The following is a 23,601-nucleotide window of genomic DNA, read 5'->3' as shown; positions in this document are numbered from 1 at the left end:
CAGATGATCAATTCATATTTAAAACTTTGTCGAAGATTTTTTCAGCACAGGGTTCGAGGGGATCATTACTGGAAGTCTGAAAATTATTCTGTTCTTAAAACACCACAGGGTATTTTCACAAAAAGGAATCCCTGAAGGTACACTAATTAGTTTGGTGAAGACAAAGATTTTTAATGAAAGAATAAATATAGAAGGGAAAGAGCGTTTCAATCGGTGTAATGACAATCATGAATTTGATTTGTATTACATTCATTGTATTGTATAGTGTTATTGACATATTTTGGGGGTTTACAAAAAAGTTTTATTTTTTATATAGTACAATCTGTTCATCGTTGCAATATCCTTTTTTATATTATATGAACATTCATTTGCTCAGCTTGAGAGACAAATGCTTTGTAGAACCATAGCTGCCAACCGTTCTGTTAAAAACGGATTTGTTCCGTATTTGACTTCCTGAGTCCGTAAGTGCTTATTTTTTAGTTCAAAATCCGTATTTTGTAGTTTTTGACTAATTTGTGGTAAAAAAGGCATGTGAGCCTAATGAATTATTATTATTGATCCATTATTATTACTATTGTTGTTATTATTATTATCATTATTATTGGTGTCCCAGTGAGAGCATAATCTCCATTGTGTAGCTCTTTAATTTGAATTATGCCTCTATCATAAATTATTTTCAACAATTAAAAAAGTTCCATTCGTTTTTATGACGCCTGTATTTTACTCAAACCTTTCATAATGTATTGGAGATTTGCATAGGATATGGATGTTAGCCTCGATATACTTTGAATATTCTAAGACAGTATTGATACTTTCACTATTTGTTACAAATATTATTTTAATTAAGAATAAAATTAAATCCACCTTTTTGTTGGAAGGTATTCAATCAGAAAATCAATTGCTTATATTGATTTAAGATGACAATGATTATTTCCCTTTATTAATTTATGAAATATATAAATTTAATCCCTTTAAAAACATCTTCATCTGATTTTAATTTTTTTTTTTTCAAGCAAGCTTTTGTAACGGTTTAGGTTCAAGAAAAATAAGTATACTCCATTTTTAGGTGTGTTTATCTTGTCAAAGTAAAGAAGTAGGAATTCTCTAATATTTAGAGGTGCATTTTACTATAACTACTATTATAGTATACTACTTAAAGACCATTATGTTGCATGAAAGAAAACATATATGCAATCGTCTACTTTTTATCTGAACTCACCTAATTTTTACCCCAAAACGCCCTCTCAAGTGATGTACCAGGTTGGTAGTTATGCATTTCTAACCATCTTAAGTTATTTCATTTATTTTACAATTGTGCTTCTTGTGTATTGGTCCTTATCAAAGTTGAGGCAGTTGAATTCTTTCTTTATATTGTCCGTTCTGAATTTTGATCTCATTGTGGAAAGCTCCCATAGCGGGCAGGGAGGTACACACTGTGTCTTCTATCCCCTTATATCTGTTTTCCAACATGCTTTCAGTCTTTGTCTTGGAATGAGATTACTTGTTTTTTTCCTGGCCCTCGCCGGAGTCCTAGCTGGGAGGGAAGCAGTCAAATGCATAATTATTGTTTTGGGAGATGATATTTTTTTCCTTGTAAATCATCTCTCTGTTATGTATTATTACTATATTTGTTATTTTTAATGTATAATGTAAGCATTTGAGTGTGTTCCTCTTTGTTGGATTTTGTTCTTGTGTCCGGATGAGACTTATAGGTGATCTCAAACTAAGTACATTGGTGACATGCTCTCGGAATCTACATCTGATCCCTATTTGTTCCCAGTTCTCCTATGTCTTACTTTCTCTTGGATGCTTCAATTGTAATTCTAGAACTTTTTACTATCCAATTTTCTTCCTTTTTACTGGCGCTGATATAACCTAAATGTGTTGCAAGCGCCGTAAAACCCTTAAAAACAAAACAACAATCATTGTGGAAAGTGTCATTTTAACGATTCAAATGTGCTGGTACTAAACCCGATAATTTAGCAACATTTGGACTGGCCTCTGTTATCTCAAACTTGTTAGTGTTAGTAATAGTAATTAAAAAGACTGACTTTTATATGTTGCGATTCGATGAAGGGGGGGGGGGGGGGGCTTCGGCACACGTCGTCCCCTCATCCCGGGCCAAATGAGCGTTCCTTATTTTATTTTTGAAAAGTTGGCAGCTATGTAGAACTATCTGAAAGAATCAGATATGGCAGAATAAAAAGTCTTTCTACTAACCCTAACTTAATTGGCCAATGTAGCTTTATGTTCAGCATTTTCTAGATACCTAATGTAAAACTTCACTATTCTTTTTATTTTTATGATCATTTTAAGAGTTGCAATCTTTAGAGGTGACTGTCAAGAAATGACACCTCTGTGCATTTAATTTCATTCTTTCTTTATCCCCTCATCCTTAATCAGAATAATAATAATTAATAATGAAAAAAAAATGCAGCAACGACAGCTTAGAACAGCATAAAGTGCTTAAGAATTATTTTTTTTTGCATTAAACTTTATTCAAACGATTTTCAACACTTTTGCTTCACAGTTTATGCTTTTAACAAATGCAATTAAGCAACTTACCAGCAACAACATATTGGTTTGTTATCATTTGAGGGTTTTATCAGTAAAACTGTTTCTATCCTTTTATGTTGCACTGTACACATAACAAACTTCATGCTTTTATTTGGTGACCAAAGACTTATGTGATACAGTGGATGAATGTTTGTGATGGCTTTTGGAACTGAAATAAACCTGCAATATGATTTGTAGACTTCTATCGTTATGTATCATTTTTCGATCAAATGTAAATGTAATTTTACAAGAGCTTGATGTATCATAAAACCCACAATGAGCTCAACGTGCAGCTGGTAGTACATTTATATGGACACGAACAACGTTGTTACAATTCAGTAACGTACTCCAATTAACACAAGTGAGACTGTAAATGAGACTTTTACAATGACTCTGCATCGCCACAAATATGGATTCGAACCCTGGCAACTCGGGCGTCAGACGAACTGTCTACCACGAAACCAAAGCAAGCATTGTGCAAGTTAAAGTGAATGAGATGTTGATTGAAGCCGTTCATTGTGTCCATCAGATCTGCTGTCCTATCCATCCAACTCCATTCACTGGGTGGGGTTCCCGACTTCCCATAATGGGCAGGGACGTACTCGTTGCGTCTTCTATCCCCCTATGTCTGTTTTCCAACTTGTTTTCTGTCTTTGGCTTGGAATGGGATTACTTGGTTTTGTCCAGGACCTGGCTGGGAGGGAAACAGTCAAATGTATAGTTCGAGTTTTGGGAGATTATATTTTTCCCTTGTAAATCATCTGTCTGTTATGCACTTTATTGTTTTGTTTACATATTATTTATGCTTTGTAAACATTTGAGTGTATCCCTCTTTGTTGGGACCTGTGCTTGTGTCTGAATGAGACTTTTAGGTGATCTCAAACTAAGTACTTTGATAGTGTGCTCTTGGAATCTACTGTTTCCTATTTGAAACAAATCCCCTTTGCCTTACTTTTTCTTGGGTGCTCTTATTGTAGTTCCAGAACTTTTTACTATCCCATTTTCTTCCTTTTTACTGGCGCTGATATGACCTTAATGTGTTGCAAGCGCCGTAAAACCCTTAAAAACAAAACAAAACAAACCAAGTCCATTCAGTGGTATACAACAACAACAAATAAACTCCTCTGCCTGGTCCCTTCTATCTCTGATCTTAACTTGGGTCGTCAGGTTTCTAAAGGGGTCGGGGACTGCAAAAACAATGGCGCACGGAGCAACTGGGAATATTTTTTGCCGTGTTTGAGTCCCAGGTTATTTCCCTGAGCGCCCCTTCTGAGGGATGGACCTTCCCAGGAGTTAGTAAATGCGTTGCTCGGCCACTTCACTCTACGCACACTGGGATAAGCTTCGACACTATGGCCATGAAGCTCTTAATCTTAAGGACTTACTTTATTTTAGACAATTTGGTGGTAGCTCACTTGAAAATGCACTCTTAGGTATACACATATATAAACATATATTGGGCTCCCTAAAAGGGTTTTTTAATGTGGTCTCCCTAAAAACATGTTTTTACCAAATGTCTCCTTAAAGCTACAGAAACACTTAGTAAAACAGTAGGGGGACCGAGTAATTTTCTATATACCATTGTGATCATCAAGCATCAGAATTGTGTTCATAAATCATTGTAGGGCATCAAACTATACTCATTTGAACAAAGATTGAACAGTTTAATCAATTTGAACAAGACATATGCTTGGTCCTCCAATTGGTGCATTTCACAGTGGTCACCTTAACAGTGGATTGATACTTATATATATATATATATATATATATATATATATATATATATATATATATATATATATATATCGCAGAGAAAAAAGATTAAAGAAATGAGAAAACTCAATAAATGAGCTCAGATCTGTGACATGATTGACTATTTTAAATTCTATACAAAAGTTTTCGTTCATCCAAACATTTATTTTGAAGTCAAGACTTGTGGTAAAATTTAAGTCATGTTTAAATTTTTAAACTTGTATCTGTGATCCAACACCAAAGAACCAAACCAATATTACGTGATCTAACACCAAAGAACCAAACCAAATTTACATGATCTAACACCAAAGAACCAAACCAATATTACGTGATCTAACACCAAAGAACCAAACCCATTTTACATGATCTAAAACCAAAGAACCAAACCAATATTACGTTATCTAACACCAAAGAACCAAACCAATTTTACGTGATCTAACACAATTTTACGCAATCTAATACCAAAGAATAAAACCAATATTACGTGATCTAACACCAAAGAACCAAACCCATTTTACATGATCTAACACAAAAGAACCAAACCAATATTACGTGATCTAACACCAAAGAACCAAACCAATATTACGTGATCTAACACCAAAGAACGAAACCAATATTACGTGATCTACCACCAAAGAACCAAACCAATATTACGTGATCTAACACCAAAGAACCAAACCAATATTACGTGATCTAACACCAAAGAACCAAACCAATATTACGTGATCTAACACCAAAGAACCAAACCAATATTACGTGATCTGACACCAAAGAATTAACCCAATATTACGTGATCTAATACCAAAGAATAAAACCAATTTTACATGATCTAACACCAAAGAACCAAACCAATATTACGTGATCTAACACCAAAGAACCAAACCAATATTACGTGATCTAACACTAACACCAAAGAACCAAACCAATTTTACCTGATCTAACACCACGAACCAAACCAATTTTAAATTTTACATGATCTAACACCAAAGAACCAAACCAATTATATGTGATCTTACACTAAAGAACCACCCAATTTATCCCAAAAGCCCCACCCCACCCAACCCCCAATAACAAATAAATAAATAAACTTATTTTATGTGAGTTATGCTGGGTGTAAGAGGGAGGTCGTGGGCGTGGCTAACGTGACTGTAACACATGTTTCCGATCGTTGCTCAACCAATCATTGGATCACATCTACTCTTGACGTCACACTTCTAGTCATGTGATTCCGTTATACATCTATTTCTTGTATCAGCCTATTTACAATCACTTCATTTTCAACCTGAACACATTCTACAAACCATCGTGCTTTACAGGTACCGTCACTGACTTATTATCACTGTGGACGTTGAATTCAGGGTCGGAGTTATAAAACTTTATTCAAACCACACACCAAAAAAACCTGTGCATTGGTGTGAATGTCAAAGTGAATCTAAGCTGCTAGACGCGCCTATTTGGTAACGTTACATCCCTTTTGTTTAAACGGTCGATAAACAATAAACCAAAACTAAAATAACAGCTTCAAAAAAGAAATAAACTACCAAACACGGAATGTTTTGGGGTCAAAACCATTCTTCATCCAACAACAATTGTTTTTTGCTGTAGTCTGAAGAAGCGTTTTCAGCCCGTAATGTTCCGTGTTTGGCATTTATTATTTTTAAAAATCTATTATTTTTATTTTATATTGCTTACTTTTTATTGGTGTCAATGTGTTCATTTTTACAGACCCAAAACACTATTTGTTATCTGCCGTTTCCAAATGGAATTTTGTCTGTTGAGGCCAGTTGTCAGAATATGACATCAATGACCATTGTCAGAATATGACATCAATGAAAAAATGACTAGAAATAGTCCATTCTAGTCTTTGTCATTTAAAGAAATTCCATCCATCAACCACTCCTTCACTCCCCTCCAATATATATATATATATATATATATATATATATATATATATATATATATATATATATATATAAAGTGGTCCTTTGGAGTCTATAGGCCCCGTGGGTTCAAAGTTTATCCCGGTTTCTATAACATGAAATGCTATCCTTTGAGAAGGACGCTAGTCTATCGCAAAGTGCTTTCCATCAGATCAAAAAGACCCAACTACTCAATCACTTCTGGGTGGACAAGGGGATCAGAAAAAATCTCGACTGCAACCGGTCTCTTTGCGTGTGAAGCGAGTGCTCTACCGACTGAGCTATTGAGACCTTGAAATACAAATATAACCATAATAAACCTAAGTGTTGTAGTGTTGGATACAAATTCGATTTAAAGCATGTAAAGGTAAGGATGACGTAACACTATGACTTGTCACATCAAAATGAAATAGATGATGAAAATTGAATCTATAGTGAAAATAAAACATTCCAAAACATGGGATAAAGTTTTACACAGGACATTTAACTCTGGCTATGTGGTCCTGTATTATGACAAGATGAGATTTCGGATCGGAAGGCAATGTGTTCGAGCCTCACTTGGCGCATAGTTGGATCCTTCACTCGCATCCTCTCAGCGTACTCAGGGGGTAAAATGAGAACCTGGCCGTTAACAGCGGTGTCTCTGTCTGGAAAAAACCAACGTAATTTCGCTTAAGAGGCGCCACGTCACGTCACGTCCTACGTGTCAAGTGTTGGTGTTGGCAAGGGAACCCTTTATAAAGCGCTTTGGTCACGTGAGGTGGATATTGATCTTTATAAAACCGTAAGTTTAAAAGAAATTAAACTACGATATACAACATGAAACATAGTTTGCGTTTTATAAAGTAAATGAAACTGACACAGATCTAAAACATGAGGTAAACATTTGTATTTTATAAAGTAAATGAAACTGACAGAAATCTAATAAGTGTAATTCTTACTCATTTTACGTTCTAAATTCATGTTTTGGCATCTCACACAATAGAAGTGGTACAGAATGGGCTTCTTGTCCAAACATCCCTTCTATTACGAAAAATTCGTATAATTACAAAATTTTGGCTCCAATTACATCTTCATGATTATATCTAAGTCATCAAAACATATTTAAAAAGCATGTCAATGCTAGAGAACTTGATAATAAGGGTTTTCCAGTGCTTTTTTTCTCCCTGTGAAAGTCAACTGAAATTATTGACATGGTTTGTAGGTCTGACTGATGAGACGGGCTGAAAGTCAATTGTATGAAGGTATTTATTGACGTGTATTTGTTTGTAGATCTGACTGATGAGACGGGCTGAAAGTCAATTGTATGAAGGTATTTATTGACGTGTATTTGTTTGTAGATCTGACTGATGAGACGGGCTGAAAGTCAATTGTATGAAGGTATTTATTATTTGTAGATCTGACTGATGAGACGGGCTGAAAGTCAATTGTATGAAGGTATTTATTGACGTGTTTTTGTTTGTAGATCTGACTGATGAGACGGGCTGAAAGTCAATTGTATGAAGGTATTTATTGACGTGTTTTTGTTTGTAGGTCTGACTGATGAGACGGGCTGAAAGTCAATTTTATGAAGGTATTTATTGACGTGTTTTTGTTTGTAGGTCTGATGAGAAACAACCCCATGGTTCATTGGAGTCTTACATAATGTTTATCCAACACAAAATATGTTCCATTACAACAATTCCCAAACATGCAGATAAAAGTGTGTTCTATTTTCAGGCCTGAGAACATATGGACATTTTTTTGTATTACTTTTCCTAGCTTCAAAATATGACGTATCGCATCTTAACGGTGTTATGTCAGAATCGTCACAAATGTGACCTTTGTGTATTAGTCCCTTTAGGATTCTAGATCATATATTCTTCTCAATATATCACTTAAATTTAACCCAAGTAACATTTTTTTGAGATATGAACTCTGAACCCAAAATTAGCATTTTCACTCATTTTCGTGTAAAATTCTATTTTAGGGATCGCATTCATCACGGCATAGAATACGGCTTTCAAACGACGGGTTATATTGTTTAAATAAAGTATTTTCCTATCACATGTATGAACTGTGTTGTCGATTACTATGTAGGTTAGTAAAATTACTAAGGCTTTTTTTAAAATTGCATTTATTTATTTAAAGAACTTGAAGTACCGTGAGCCTGATGAAATCGCTGTAGGAAGCTATTCAAAATGCCCTTTATTATTATTATCATTATTATTATTTTATATATTATTATTATTATTATTATTATTATTATTATTAATTATTATTATTATTATTATTATTATTATTATTATTATTATTTATTATTATTATTATTATTATTATTATTTTATTATTATTATAATTATTATTATTATTATTATTATTATTATTATTATTATTATTATTATTATTATTATTATTATTATTATTATTATTATTATTATTATTATTATTATTATTATTATTATTATTATTATTATTATTATTATTATTATTATTTATTATTATTATTATTATTATTATTATTATTATTATTATTATATATTATTATTATTATTTTTATATATTATTATTATTATTTATTATTATTATTATTATTATTATTATTATTATTATTATTATTATTATTATTATTATTATTATTATCATTATTATTATTATTATTATTATTATTATTATTATTATTATTATTATTATTATTATTATATTATTATATTATTATTATTATTATTATTATTATTATTATTATTATTATTATTATTATTATTATTATTATTATTATTATTATTATTATTATTATTATTATTATTATTATTATTATTATTATTATTATTATTATTATTATTATATTATTATTATTATTATTATTATTATTATTATTATTATTATTATTATTATTATTATTATTATTATTATTATATTATTATTATTATTATTATATTATTATTATATTATTTATTATTATTATTATTATTATATTATTATTATTATTAATTATTAATTATTATTATTATTAATTAATATTATTATTATTATTATTTATTATTATTATTATTATTATTATTATTATTATTATTATTACTGTCGAGCATAGGGCGGCGTGTGATGACGTTAGAGGACAAATCCCAGTTTTCCTCTTCGTTGTTGGTCGATCGTCTCGATTCGTGGTAGGATGTCGTTAACCTGCTAATGTTCACAGTAATTGGTTAGATTCTGGAAAGACACGCATTTCCACTTTTGGACAGGAAACTCGTCCTTCAAATATCGATGGATGGAATAACACGGCTCTCTAACCTGGGACTTCGCGAAGTTTTGTTTAGTCACAGGTTTGAGAATTCGACCAAGAGAAGGGTCAATTTATCGATCGATAATGAAGGACGAGTTTTACGACCACATGTCTAAATACCTGTTTTCCATATGTATGTCAGGTAACGAATTAAGATGGAAAGAGATTCATTTGTTGTTGTTTTTTTTTTTTTTTGTTTATCACGAAAGTTTGAGACGTGAGAACTCCTAAAAGGACAGCAGTAATAATCAATGACCTCATTATGCTATTTCATTCTTAGAGATAATATACAGCTTTAGCTTTCTCATGAAAGCAACTGGTAGGTAGTTACACAAACACCCCCCCCCCCCATCAGAAAAAGTGTGCTTGTGTGTATCTTGTATGTATGTGAGTGTGCGTGTGTGTGCGTGCATGAGAGAGAGAGAGAGAGAGAGAGAGAGAGAGAGAGAGAGTCAGAGACAGAGAGACAGAGAGACACAAAACGAGAGAGAGAGAGAGAGAGAGAGAGAGAGAGAGAGAGAGAGAGAGAGAGAGAATGAGGGGGGGGGGTAACAAACATCATTTAAGCCATAATATTCTAACATTTCAGTACAGGATCGACGATTTTGATCCGTCAGTTTAAGATGCAGATGAAGGCCCGCCATTTCTGGGATAGCATGACCTGGACATTGTTATTGGTGATCTTGTGTATAACTACTCTAGTTGGAAAGGGTAAGATTTGGTTGTTGCTTTTTGTTGATGATGATGATGATAATGATGATGGCGATGATGATGATGATGATGATGATGATGATGATGATGATGATGATGATGATGATGATGATGATGATGACGACGTAAAAGACAATGATGATGAAGATGATGATGATGAGGATGATTAGGATGACGACGATGATGATGATGATGATGATGATGATAGGGATTTTTCTTCTTCCACTTCGTCTTCTTCTTCTTCTTCTTCTTCTTCTTCTTCTTCTTCTTCTTCTTCTTCTTCTTCTTCTTCTTCTTCTTCTTCTTCTTCTTCTTCTTCTTCTTCTTCTTCTACTACCACTAATCCCACTAATATTACAACCCACTCCTTCTTTCATTCAGCTAATACCTCCGGTCTCATTGCTACGCCCATGGAAGTATACCCAAAATATACCAAAACCCTGACCCTTAACTGCAGCCACCCAAACCCGGAAACCACCGCCATTTTGAAAATAGAAATAAGAAAAAAAATAGAAAAAAGCCCGATCGAAAACATGGTAAATCAACAAGGACAACATCCATCACATCAAGACCAGGTTGCCAGCGGTGCTCCATTCGGGACGGCACGCCAACAACTCTACAACTCTGGGTTGTCCGGCTATAAGTCTCAGGTACCTAGGAGTGTTACTCAGACTTACACTGGCGCTTATGAAAAACAACAACCACAACAACAACAACAACAACAACAACAACCACAACAACAGCAACCGCAACAACAGCAACCACAACAACAACCACAACAACAACAACAACAGCCACAACAACTACCACAACAACAACAACAAAGTGTCTACCAAAACCAACCAATGTATAGAAGTAGTAACGAGAACAAATTAGTCCGCGGGAGTGAAGATGTTGGTGCTTATCTCGGTTTTGGTAACGTGGATTACGGCAGCAGCTATAACCGTATGACAAATCCATGGATGGCAAACTATTACAAAACCTGGAGAAAAAGGCGCTCTACGGGTAAAAGTGACACAAAATACGTCATTGACCTTGAAGACAAAGACGTTGGCGAAAAAGTGGACATACGAGGGAGACATGTCCGAGAGGTGAGGATTGCCGGGGACCAACATGGTAATGTTATCGGAAGGGCAAAAAGGAACGACGAATCAGCTACGAATGGAGTTTTTAGGAGTGGGAGCATCAAAGGGAGGATGGACATGAAGGAGATGAGTAGTGTGAGAATGAGAAGGAGTTTAGCATATGCAAATCGTCGTTTTCCCAGAGAACAAAGGTCTCTAGATACAGCCACCCTTGGTGGGGGAGATGTAGTCCAATTCGTGCCTATGAATGGAAGGTGAGACACGTTTTTCATAATTATCATCCCCCACCTCATCATCATGGTCGTCGTCATTATCATCATCATCATCATCATCATCATCATCATCATCATCATCATCATCATCATCATCATCATCATCATCATCATCATCATCATCATCATCATCATCATCATCATCATCACATCATCATCATCATCATCATCATCATCATCATCATCAACATCATCATCATCATCATCATCATCATCATCATCATCATCATCATCATCATCATCATCATCATCATCATCATCATCATCATCATCATCATCATCATCATCATCATCATCATCATCATCATCATCATCATCATCATCATCATCATTATTGTCATGGTCTCAAATGAGTATGACTATGCATAAATGATGAGAAGAATAAGGCCCCAGAATTTACCAGTTACTTTAAAATGAAGAACAATTAACGATTTGTTTAAGATGAAATAAAAAGAAAGATGAAATTTAATTAAATGAGATGAATAATAATTATGGCAGTTACAAATAGAAATATTACGTAACTTATGATATCAGGTTTGTAAGGCTCCACTTCAAGGCAGTTTAGAAGGGTTGAATTATCTTTTCGTCCAACGGCGGGCTCGGGTTTGATTCTTGACCTGTCAAAGATTGCACTGTCAAAGGTAAAAGCTCCGGCGTCTTGATGGCAGAGATAAAATTATCCACAAAGTCCCAAAAGATAAAAATCTTCAGGGTATATATTATATAATATGTAATGTGAGGAATGGAGCGGTTGGCCGTCGGCATAAATTGTAGAGAGAAGTGAGTGTAGAATGCTAGACCTATCAGATTTTATAATAAGTGGCTACGTGACAGAATGTAGAACAAAAAGTATTCACTAATTAGAAATTAATTCGAGGGAAGGCTATAAAAGGAAAGATGATCTAATATTAGTAAAGTTTTTCTAAGCCTACCGAAATATAACTGGAGTGAGATGAATTCAGTTCTTACTAAAATAAAAATTTAATAAATTAATGTGAACAATCGTTACTGTGATAATCATCATCATCATCATCATCATCATCATCATCATCATCATCATCATCATCATCATCATCATCATCATCATCATCATCATCATCATCATCATCATCGTAGCTTGTGTTTTAAAGGTGTCAAGGCCGAGTGTTGAGACAAGATTTGATGTGCTGGAAAATTGTGAAAAAATATGTATATGTCTTTAAACCATTTCTAAACCATTTTGAACCATTTTATATCTTGTTGGAGACGGGGGTCTCACGCGACATTGGTGTATTCTAAAATAGGTCTAGCAAATCTTCTATCAATGATTGGACTTGTGTATTGGTTGCCAAAGATTGCGATGAATGAATGGTCATGTTTTATCTGCCTTTGAAGTTATGGTTGATATGCATCTCCCCCAATTCATGTTTCTCTTCAGTTCTACAACTATCTAGATACTTTGCAGATTCTAATTGTTGAAGAGTTTGGTTGTGAAGTGGGTATACATGTTGTTGGTGATAGACACGATATGGAATTTCGAGACATTGAATTCCATTAGACAGTTATGTTCCCACCTTTCCAGCGACTTCCAATCATTGTTGAGACATTAACTATCTTCTTCGTTCTTTATGACCGTGCATTGAATTGTGTCGTCTGCAATCAGATATACATGTTTGACTGTTAGGAAGGTCGTTTATGTAAATAAAAAAACAACCTGGACCCGGGACCAGAGCCCTGAGGTAATCTGAAGTTACTTTACCAATGTTTGACTTCGCTTCCTTGGCAACAACTTCCTGTGTTCGTTGGTCTAGAAAAAATCATATCCATTGAGTTATTCCTGTGCTTATTACGACCATAGTTTCTAGTTTTGATTGCAGACGTTGGTGTGGAACCAAATCAAACTCTTAGACAAAGTCCATAAAAGCGACACGTTTGTCCACGTTTGCCTAGTTCTGATATGAATGAATGGGCTACTGACAAAATTTGTATTCACATGACCCGTGTTCACGAAAAGCGTGTTGAGCACTTGTTGGGATGTCGTTGCTTTCAAGATGCGTTGTTATAATGTGCTGCATTTGTTTCCAACAACTACTGGTAAGTGAAATAGGGTGATAATTGAATGGTGATTTTGTATCTCCTTTTTTTTTGCATACTGGCTGGACACTTGCATGTTCTCATGTTTTTGGTACATGACCGGTAAGCTAGCAAACTTAAAACAGTTTTGTTATTGCAAGCCTAAGTTTTGGGGCTATCGGTTTCATAGCACGAGATGGAATTCCATCAGAACCAGCTGCTTTAAGGTCTAGGAGTTGTTGTGTGATGTGACGCCATGATATGTAACTTAACTTGAGCTTTAATATAGCGCATTATGTGCGGCTATGTGGTCTAGTGGTATGACACTCGCTTCGGGATCGGAAGGTCCTGGGTTCGAGCCTCGCTCGGCGCATAGTTGAGTTCTTGGAAAAGACTCTTTACTCACATTCTCTCACCGTACTCAGGTGTAAAATGAGTACCTGGCCGTTAACAGCGTTGTCTTTGTCCGAAAAATTGTAATATCGCCTATCAGGCGCCATGTCTCGTCCTACATGTTAAATGTTGCTGTTGACCAGGGACCCCTTGTAAAGCGCATTGAGCACGTTAAGTGGATATTGCGCTATATAAATGCTCAATTTTTTTAAATTTTTTTTTTTTCATTATCCACTACACGTGCTCAAAGCGCTTTACAATGGGTCCCGGGCCAACAGCAACACATAACATGTAGGACGAGACATGACGCCTGTCAGGCTATATCACAAATTTTTGGGACAGAGACAACGCTGTTGACGGCCAGGTACTCATTTTACACCTGAGTACGGTGAGAGAATGTGAGTAAAGAGCCTTCTCCAAGGACTCAACTATGCGCCGAGCGAGGCTCGAACCCAGGACCTTCCGATCCGAAAGCGAGTGTCATACCACAAGACCACATAGCCACACATGTAATATTTAATGTTTGGCATCAATTGTATTGGTTTATCAAGGGCTGGTATCTCTTGGTTATTTGGTAAATTTTCGGTGACAAATACAGATCAGAAATGTCTGTTTTCAAGTATTAACTTTGTCATCATTACCTCGTACTATTTTGAGTAATATCGGGACCCCAACAAGATCCCACCTTTTTGTTTGATGTATGTCCATAATTTTTCGTTGTGTTGCTCTTCATGAAAAAATGTGTGTGTGTTTTTTCTGGTACGTTTGGTTTGCTAGTCCGTCTTCGTTTCTTTTCTTTTTGCTTGTTATTTCTTTCTTTCTTTATCATATTCTCATTTCTCCAATGTTCTTGTGAGTTTGATGAGATAGCATTCCACATACTTCCAAATGTAACAATGTGTCTTGTGTGAATGCTATAGCTTTGTCCTAACGTTGCTACAGATGGTATGTATCAGTGTGCGTGTGTGTGTGTGTATATATGTGAATGTGTGTGTGTCTATATGTGTGTATATGTGTATGTGTGTATGTAACTTTCCACATACTCCAAATGTATCAGACGTGTCTTGTGTGAATGCTATAGCTTTGTCCTAACGTTGCTACAGATGGTATGTATCAGTGTGCGTGTGTGTGTGTATATATGTGAATGTGTGTGTGTCTATATGTGTGTATATGTGTATGTGTGTATGTAACTTTCCACATACTCCAAATGTATCAGACGTGTCGTGTGTGAATGCTATAGCTTTGTCCTAACGTTGCAACAGAATTGTATCCAGGGCATTAAAATATTCTCGTGCGAAAAAACCCTCACATTTGTAATGGCCATCTGCATCCTATTATTATCGAGTCACGTCATATATCTCCACAAGTTATCGGGTGTGATACGATTTTTATCAAACTGGCCCGCTTTTCAAGTCTATGATTATATATCAATTTAAATAGATTAGAAAAAAACCAATAATTCATGTCAATAAATATTACAATGGTAGTAGCTGGATTCTGGTCCACCTCCCCTCCTCTACCCCAACATCCAACTCACATTCTCTTCATTAAGATAACGACGTGAATGCACCTGAAAACCTCTCTCCTCATTGGTCAATTTCAGTATTTTTCCATGACGTCATGCCTTACATAAGAATTAAAATTGATATTTAGAAACTAAAACCTATAAGCATGTTAACCATAATTTGTTTGCAGAACAAGACCTAAAACAAAAAGTTAAGTTCTTATAAGTTACACAAATATTAGTCTTCAAATTTAGTGATATGTTAAATAAATATGATAGACAACAATGTTCGCCGTATCGTTACGATTTCCCTGCTGTTGGTTAGGAAACGGTAAAACTGCCGGATGTCAGTGAATACGTGATGAAAATATAAAACATCCAATCTGCCAACACTCAATTGTGTCAGAAGAAATGTAAAAAATTCCACTCGAATCGTTTGAAATTGACGTGTACTTATTTTCAGGTCTAACGCCCCAAATTGTGATGGGCTCATTGCAGTCATGGCAAGATTCTCAATGGAACTATAATAGTGTCCTTTACAACCGTGTTGAATCAAGGACTTATAGTGTCCTTTACAACCGTGTTGAATCAAGGACTAATAGTGTCCTTTACAACCGTGTTGAATCAAGGACTAATAGTGTCCTTTACAACCGTCTTGAATCAAGGACTAATAGTGTCCTTTACAACCGTGTTGAATCAAGGACTAATAGTGTCCTTTACAACCGTGTTGAATCAAGGACTAATAGTGTCCTTTACAACCGTGTTGAATCAAGGACAAATAGTGTCCTTTACAACCGTGTTGAATCAAGGACAAATAGTGTTCTTTACAACCGTGTTGAATCAAGGACTAATAGTGTCCTTTACAACCGTGTTGAATCAAGGACTTATAGTGTCCTTTACAACCGTGTTGAATCAAGGACAAATAGTGTCCTTTACAACCGTGTTGAATCAAGGACTAATAGTGTCCTTTACAACCGTGTTGAATCAAGGACTAATAGTGTCCTTTACAACCGTGTTGAATCAAGGACAAATAGTGTCCTTTACAACCATGTTGAATCAAGGACTAATAGTGTCCTTTACAACCGTGTTGAATCAAGGACTTATAGTGTCCTTTACAACCGTGTTGAATCAAGGACTAATAGTGCCCTTTACAACCGTGTTGAATCAAGGACTAATAGTGTCCTTTACAACCGTGTTGAATCAAGGACTAATAGTGTCCTTTACAACCGTGTTGAATCAAGGACATAGTGCCTTTATAAAGTGTGAATCAGACTAATAGTGTCCTTTACAACCGTGTTGAATCAAGGACTAATAGTGTCCTTTACAACCGTGTTGAATCAAGGACTAATAGTGTCCTTTGCAACCGTGTTGAATCAAGGACAAATAGTGTTCTTTACAACCGTGTTGAATCAAGGAAAAATATAGTGTTCTTTACAATGGTTTTGAATCAAGTCAATATTTGTGTCCGGTTATCTGACGTACAAGTTTTATGTCCATGGAGTTTGAGAGAAATTTTAACTTGAGTTTTGATTTACATGTAGTGCAATATCCTCTAAACGTGATCAAAGCGCTTTACAAGGGGTCTCTAGCCAACAGCAACACTTAACATGTAGGACGAGACATTCTACATGTTATGCGATAGTACATTTTCATTCGGTCAAGAAAAACTTTGTTAAAGGCTAGGTACTCATTTTACACCTGAGTACGGTGAGAGAATCCGATTAAAAAGTCTTTTTCCAAAACTCAACTATGCGCCGCTTGGGACTCGAACCTAGGACATCACGATCCGAAGGCGAGCGTCATACCAGTAGACCACATATCAGCACTTGCCATTCTGCCTCCACCAACAAGTGGTGAACGGTAGTGCTTGACCAGTAACATGGCTTGGTTATACAATTAATAACATTGATACCCACATTAGGGCATCATTGATCATTCTGCTGTTTGAATGTTACTAATGGCTTCAGACCCCTTGGTAAGGAGTTTTAGCCACTCAATCTTCCTTCTTTATGAGATTACTGGGTAACGTCGATATCGACACTCAATCTTCCTTTTTTATGAGATTACTGGGTAATGTCGATATCGATACTCAATCTTCCTTCTTTATGAGATTACTGGGTAATGTCGATATCGATACTCAATCTTCCTTCTTTATGAGATTACTGGGTAATGTCGATATCGATACTCAATCTTCCTTCTTTATGAGATTACTGGGTAATGTCGATATCGATACTCAATCTTCCTTCTTTATGAGATTACTGGGTAATGTCGATATCGATACTCAATCTTCCTTCTTTATGAGATTACTGGGTAATGTCGATATCGATACTCAATCTTCCTTCTTTATGAGATTACTGGGTAATGTCGATATCGATACTCAATCTTCCTTCTTTATGAGATTACTGGGTAATGTCGATATCGATACTCAATCTTCCTTCTTAATGCGATTACTGGGTAATGTCGATATCGATACTCAATCTTCCTTCTTTATGAGATTACTGGGTAATGTCGATATCGATACTCAATCTTCCTTCTTTATGAGATTACAGGGTAATGTCGATATCGATACTCAATCTTTCTTTTTTATGAGATTACTTGGTAATGTCGATATCGGTACTCAATCTTCCTTCTTTATGAGATTACTGGGTAATGTCGATATCGATACTCAATCTTCCTTCTTTATGAGATTACTGGGTAATGTCGATATCGATACTCAATCTTCCTTCTTTCTTTATGAGATTACTGGGTAATGTCGATATCGATACTCAATCTTCCTTCTTTATGAGATTACTGGGTAATGTCGATATCGATACTCAATCTTCCTTCTTTCTTTATGAGATTACTGGGTAATGTCGATATCGATACTCAATCTTCCTTCTTTATGAGATTACTGGGTAATATCGATATCGATACTCAATCTTCCTTCTTTCTTTATGAGATTACTGGGTAATGTCGATATCGATACTCAATCTTCCTTCTTTATGAGATTACTGGGTCATGTCGATATCGACACTCAATCTTCCTTCTTTATGAGATTACTGGGTAATGTCGATATCGATACTCAATCTTCCTTCTTTATGAGATTACTAGGTAATGTCGATATCGATACTCGAAGTTCAACGAGATCTTATTTCTTTGTAGTGTTTCATTCAATGGGTTTTGTTGATAAAGGGAAAACCCGAATCGTCCTTCATATCTTTCTTTGTTTATTAACTTGACGTTTACATTTCATTTCATATTATTATTTATTTTGTTGTTTATGTTACTTAAAGCTTTAATAGCCATGTTTATCTGTATGTTTCTTGATATAAAGGAAATCAGAAATAAAATTAAAATATATAGAGTAAGATAGATAGAAAGGGGGGGGGATCAAACAACAACAAAACAAAAGAAAAAAAAAAAAAAAGAAAACCCTTCCTGCCCAAATGTTTAAAATCAAACAACAACAACAACAAAAGAGAAAACCCTTCCTGCCCAAATGTTTAAAATCAAACAACAACAACAACAAAAGAGAAAACCCTTCCTGCCCAAATGTTTCAAATCAAACAACAACAACAACAACAAAAGAGAAAACCCTTCCTGCCCAAATGTTTCAAATCAAACAACAACAACAACAACAACAACAAAAGAGAAAACCCTTCCTGCCCAAATGTTTCAAATCAAACAACAACAACAACAAAAGAGAAAACCCTTCCTGCCCAAATGTTTCAAATCAAACAAAAGACAGAAAACAATTCGAGAGTCAAATTTTATTGCATTAAATAATAAAGGACGATTAAATTCAACTGAAAACAAGACACAATTATCTGAGCGATCTGGATGGTATCAAAAACAAAACTCCAAACAGAAGTTGATACAAACTAATGATAAATTAATAAAACCTTTGAATCTTGAGTCACATGGTATATCTCACAGGTCATCGGGTCTAGTCCAACCATTATGTCAATGGCTATATCTTAATCACTATGTCATATTATATAAAGCTGCATCAATTTACATATTTTATGATAAATTAAATCATAACAATCAAGATTACAATTGTAATACCAAGATATCACTTGCTCTTTGCCCTACTCCGGAAAAACACATGTTTAAAAATTTGGCCAGAAAACTCGTCCTTCAAATATGGATGGATTTAAAGGACTCATCTTGGCAATAACTCTCTCACTCTTTCATTCTCGTGATCAATGTGTGGCGCTCTGGATGTGATGGCGTGAATAACGGGACACTCTCCAATCATACAGATTCACACACACACACACACACACACACACACACACACACGCACATACACAAACACACTCACACAAGCATAGAAATATATATATATATATATATATATATATATATATATATATATATATATTATTGTAATAGTTACCACGATGTTGGAGTCAGTCTACATCGATGTTTCAGGCCTTCCAACCATCGTCAGGACTGATGATATATATATATATCATATGCTAACAGCAACATATAACATGTAGGACGGGACTCGACGCCTGTTATGCAGATAGATAGATAGATAAATATATAGAGAGATGGATAGATAGATATATAGATAGATGAATAAATGGATAGATGGACAGATAGATAGACAGATCGATAAATAGATTGTTTGTTTGTTTGTTTTTAGGTGTTTAACGGCGCTTTCGACACTATTTAGGTCATTTAAGCGCCGAATAAATAGATAGATAAATATGTAGATGGATGGGTAGATAATAGATTATCTGAAGTCAAAAAAGTTACGAAATTGGAATTTCTCCACCATATTCGAAATGTTTCACCAAATAGTAAAATAGTTTGAAAAGTTTATATTTGTGATAAAGCCTGTACACCTAGAAGACTAGGTGGGTGATGTTTGGCTTTTTGCTGTTGAAGGCTGACAACCCTGTGACCATCATAATATTATTTATGATGATTCCGAGGTTCAAACTTCATCATAGACTGGGACTGTCCTAACCATGTTGACCTATGACATTACACCGTTTAGAGACGGCGCCACAAATGACCACGTGACTTTATAGGAGAGATGACAACGGTTCTATAGCATTTCAAAGTGACAATTCACAATGCATAGAAATAGGGGTGGAAATATCAGATTGTCCATTTATATTTAGAATTTTTAAAATGTACAAATTTTTGTTTAAGAGCGATAGGGGCTGTCTGAAGTCTAGGATCGTAGAAATCTCACAAATAGGTAAAGCTAGAGAGACTTTTGGATGGAAACAGTACAAACAATGAGACGATTTGGGTACAAATCCTTCATCAGCAGAAAAAATGTTTATTGTTTAAGTACTGAATGATTTGTCTTTTGTTTGTTTTTTTTCATTTTCCAGTTTCATCTTTACGTGAGATTTTGTGTTTGTTCCGCTATGTGCTCTAGTAGTAAGACAAGCGCCATAGGATCGGATGGACCAGTGTTCGAGTCTGGCTCTGATTGACACATAGTTGAGTCCCTGGAAAAGGCTTTTTACTCACCGTCATCATCATCAATCGTGGCTTGTGCTCTTGAGCACGTTGCCGGTCAGCTGTCTCCACGAATCACGATCCATGTCCATCCATCATCATCCATTGTGGCTTGTACTCTTGAGCACGTTGCCGGTCAGCTGTCTCCACGAATCACGATCCTCTGCGGTGCGCATGAAATCTGTGTTGCTTTTTAAATCACTTTTGGCCATTCTTAGGTCACTTAGATATACCATTCGTTGTCTTCCTCTAGATCAATTTCCTTCAATCATCCCAGATGTTACCAACTTTTCCATTCCATCTCTTCTCCACACATGTCCAAGAAACCGTAACTGACTCTTTCTGATTGTATTGATCAAGATTCACCCCTTTCTCACCTTCTCCAACATTTCCTCTCACAGTACTCAGATGTTAAATTACCTGGCTGTTATCAGCATTGTCACTGTCCGAAAAAAAGTAAAATCGCCTAGAGGCGTCATGTCTCGTCCTACATGTAAAGTGTAGCTGTCGGCTACAGACCCCTCGTAAAGCGCTTTGAGCACGTTTAGTAAATATTGTACTGTCAAAAAGCTCACGTCTTTTGGTGAGATTGCCAGAGATTTGTTCCAGTGATAAGAGGAATGCCCATCTCACGTGCCATTCAAAGTACAAAACCCATTCCATCATCGAAAATAATTCAGCCGACATTTTAAGAAACATTTCTAGGGCAGTATAGACATAAACCTTATCTCAAGTGTCAATTCAACATAATGACATCCAGCGGGAACCAGAAACCCGACACTTCGTTTCACATTTTTCTAAAACGTTTAAGAATTCGTAGAACTTTGACAGCCATTTCATTGTATTGTTTTTTGAAGCGAAGTTTTTCTAGCTAAACTTGAATTTACAAAAATGTGTTTTGGTTGGTTTATATAAAAATAAGCCTTCTTGTCACAGATCGATTTTCTATTCTCTGTCTGAGGCCTCTATTGTCTTCTCCGAATTTCACAAGAGACAAAATAAACCGGGACGTGAATAAGACGTGAATAAGACGTGAACAAAGCAAGAATTTAACTTTTCAGTGAATTATCAAAGGAGATTACAAGGGATTTAGGGTCAGCACTAATAAAGGGAGAAAATGAATAAATAAGATGATTATATATGTATGTATGTATGTATGTATGTATGTATGTATGTATGTATGTATGTATGTATGTATGTATGTATGTATGTATGTATGTAGTATGTATGTATGTATGTATGTATGTAGTATGTATGTATGTATTATGTATGTATGTATGTATGTATGTATGTATGTATGTATGTATGTATGTATGTATGTATGTATGTATGTATGTATGTATGTATTATGTATGTATGTATGTATGTATGTATGTATGATATGTATTGTATGTATGTATGTATGTATGTAATGTTGTATTATGTATGTATGTATGTATGTATATGTATGTATGTATGTAATGTATGTATATGTATGTATGTATGATGTATGTATGTATGTATGTATGTATGTATATGTATGTATGTATGTATGTATGTATGTATGTATGTATATGTATGTATGTATGTATGTATGTATGTATGTATGTATGTATGTATGTATGTATGTATGTATGTATGTATGTATGTATGTATGTATGTATGTATGTATGTATGTATGTTATGTATGTATGTATGTATGTATGTATGTATGTATGTATGTATGTATGTATATGTATTGTATGTATGTATGATATGTATGTATGTATGTATGTATGTATGTATGTATGTATGTATGTATGTATGTTATGTATGTATGTATGTATGTATGTATGTATGTATGTATTGTATGTTATGTATGTATGTATGTATGTATGTATGTATGTATGTATTGTATGTATGTATGTAGTATGTATGATGTATGTATGTATGTATAGTATGTATGTATGTATGTATATGTATGTATGGTATTATGTATGTATGTATGTATGTATGATATGTATGTATGTATGTATGTATGTATGTATGTATGTATGTATTTAGTATGTATATGTATGTATGTATGTTATGTATGTATGTATGTATGAGTATGTTATGTATGTATGTTATGTATGTATGTATTATGTATGTATGTATTATGTATGTATTGTATGTATGTATGTATGATATGTATGTATGTATGTATGTATGTATGTATTGTATGTATGTATGTTATGTATGTATGTATGTAATGTATGTATGTATGTATGTATGTATGTATGTATGATAGATGTATGTATGTATGTAGTAGTGTAGTAGTAGTATGGTATGTATGTAGTATGTAGATAGTAGTAGGTAGGTAGGTAGTGTATGATTAGGTAGAGTAGGTAGGTAGGTAGGTAGTAGTAGGTAGGTAGTAGGTAGGTAGGTGGTAGGTAGGTAGGTAGGTATGTAGGTAGGTAGGTAGGTATGTATGTAGTATGTATGTATGTATGTATGTATGTATGTATGTATGTATGTATGTATGTATGTATGTATGTATGTATGTATGTATGTATGTATGTATGTACGTTCGTATCTATATAATTAAGGAGGTATGGAGCAGGTTGTTGGTTGATGCAAGCGACGGTTCACAGCGTAACGCGCGTACCCTTTTGAAGAATACAGG

The 23,601-nt window shown here is 34.7% G+C and overlaps 1 protein-coding gene across 1 annotated transcript in view; it reads left to right on the top strand.

Moving 5' to 3' along the window:
- The window catches only part of LOC144980688 (uncharacterized), a 55,579-nt gene that overhangs the window by 3,282 nt on the left and 28,696 nt on the right, over positions 1–23,601 (top strand). Inside the window, exons 2-4 of the mRNA XM_078928368.1 lie at positions 5,564–5,624; positions 10,079–10,200; positions 10,582–11,539. Coding sequence (XP_078784494.1) covers positions 5,564–5,624; positions 10,079–10,200; positions 10,582–11,539 — 1,141 coding nt within the window. The remainder of the gene's footprint in view (positions 1–5,563; positions 5,625–10,078; positions 10,201–10,581; positions 11,540–23,601) is intronic.

The sequence above is a fragment of the Berghia stephanieae genome, chromosome 10 (genome assembly GCF_034508935.2).
Source record: "Berghia stephanieae isolate SIO BIC M18660-M18661 chromosome 10, UCSD_Bste_1.3, whole genome shotgun sequence".
NCBI classification, from domain to species: Eukaryota; Metazoa; Mollusca; class Gastropoda; order Nudibranchia; family Aeolidiidae; genus Berghia; species Berghia stephanieae.
This window is presented reverse-complemented; position numbering and strand designations above follow the sequence as displayed.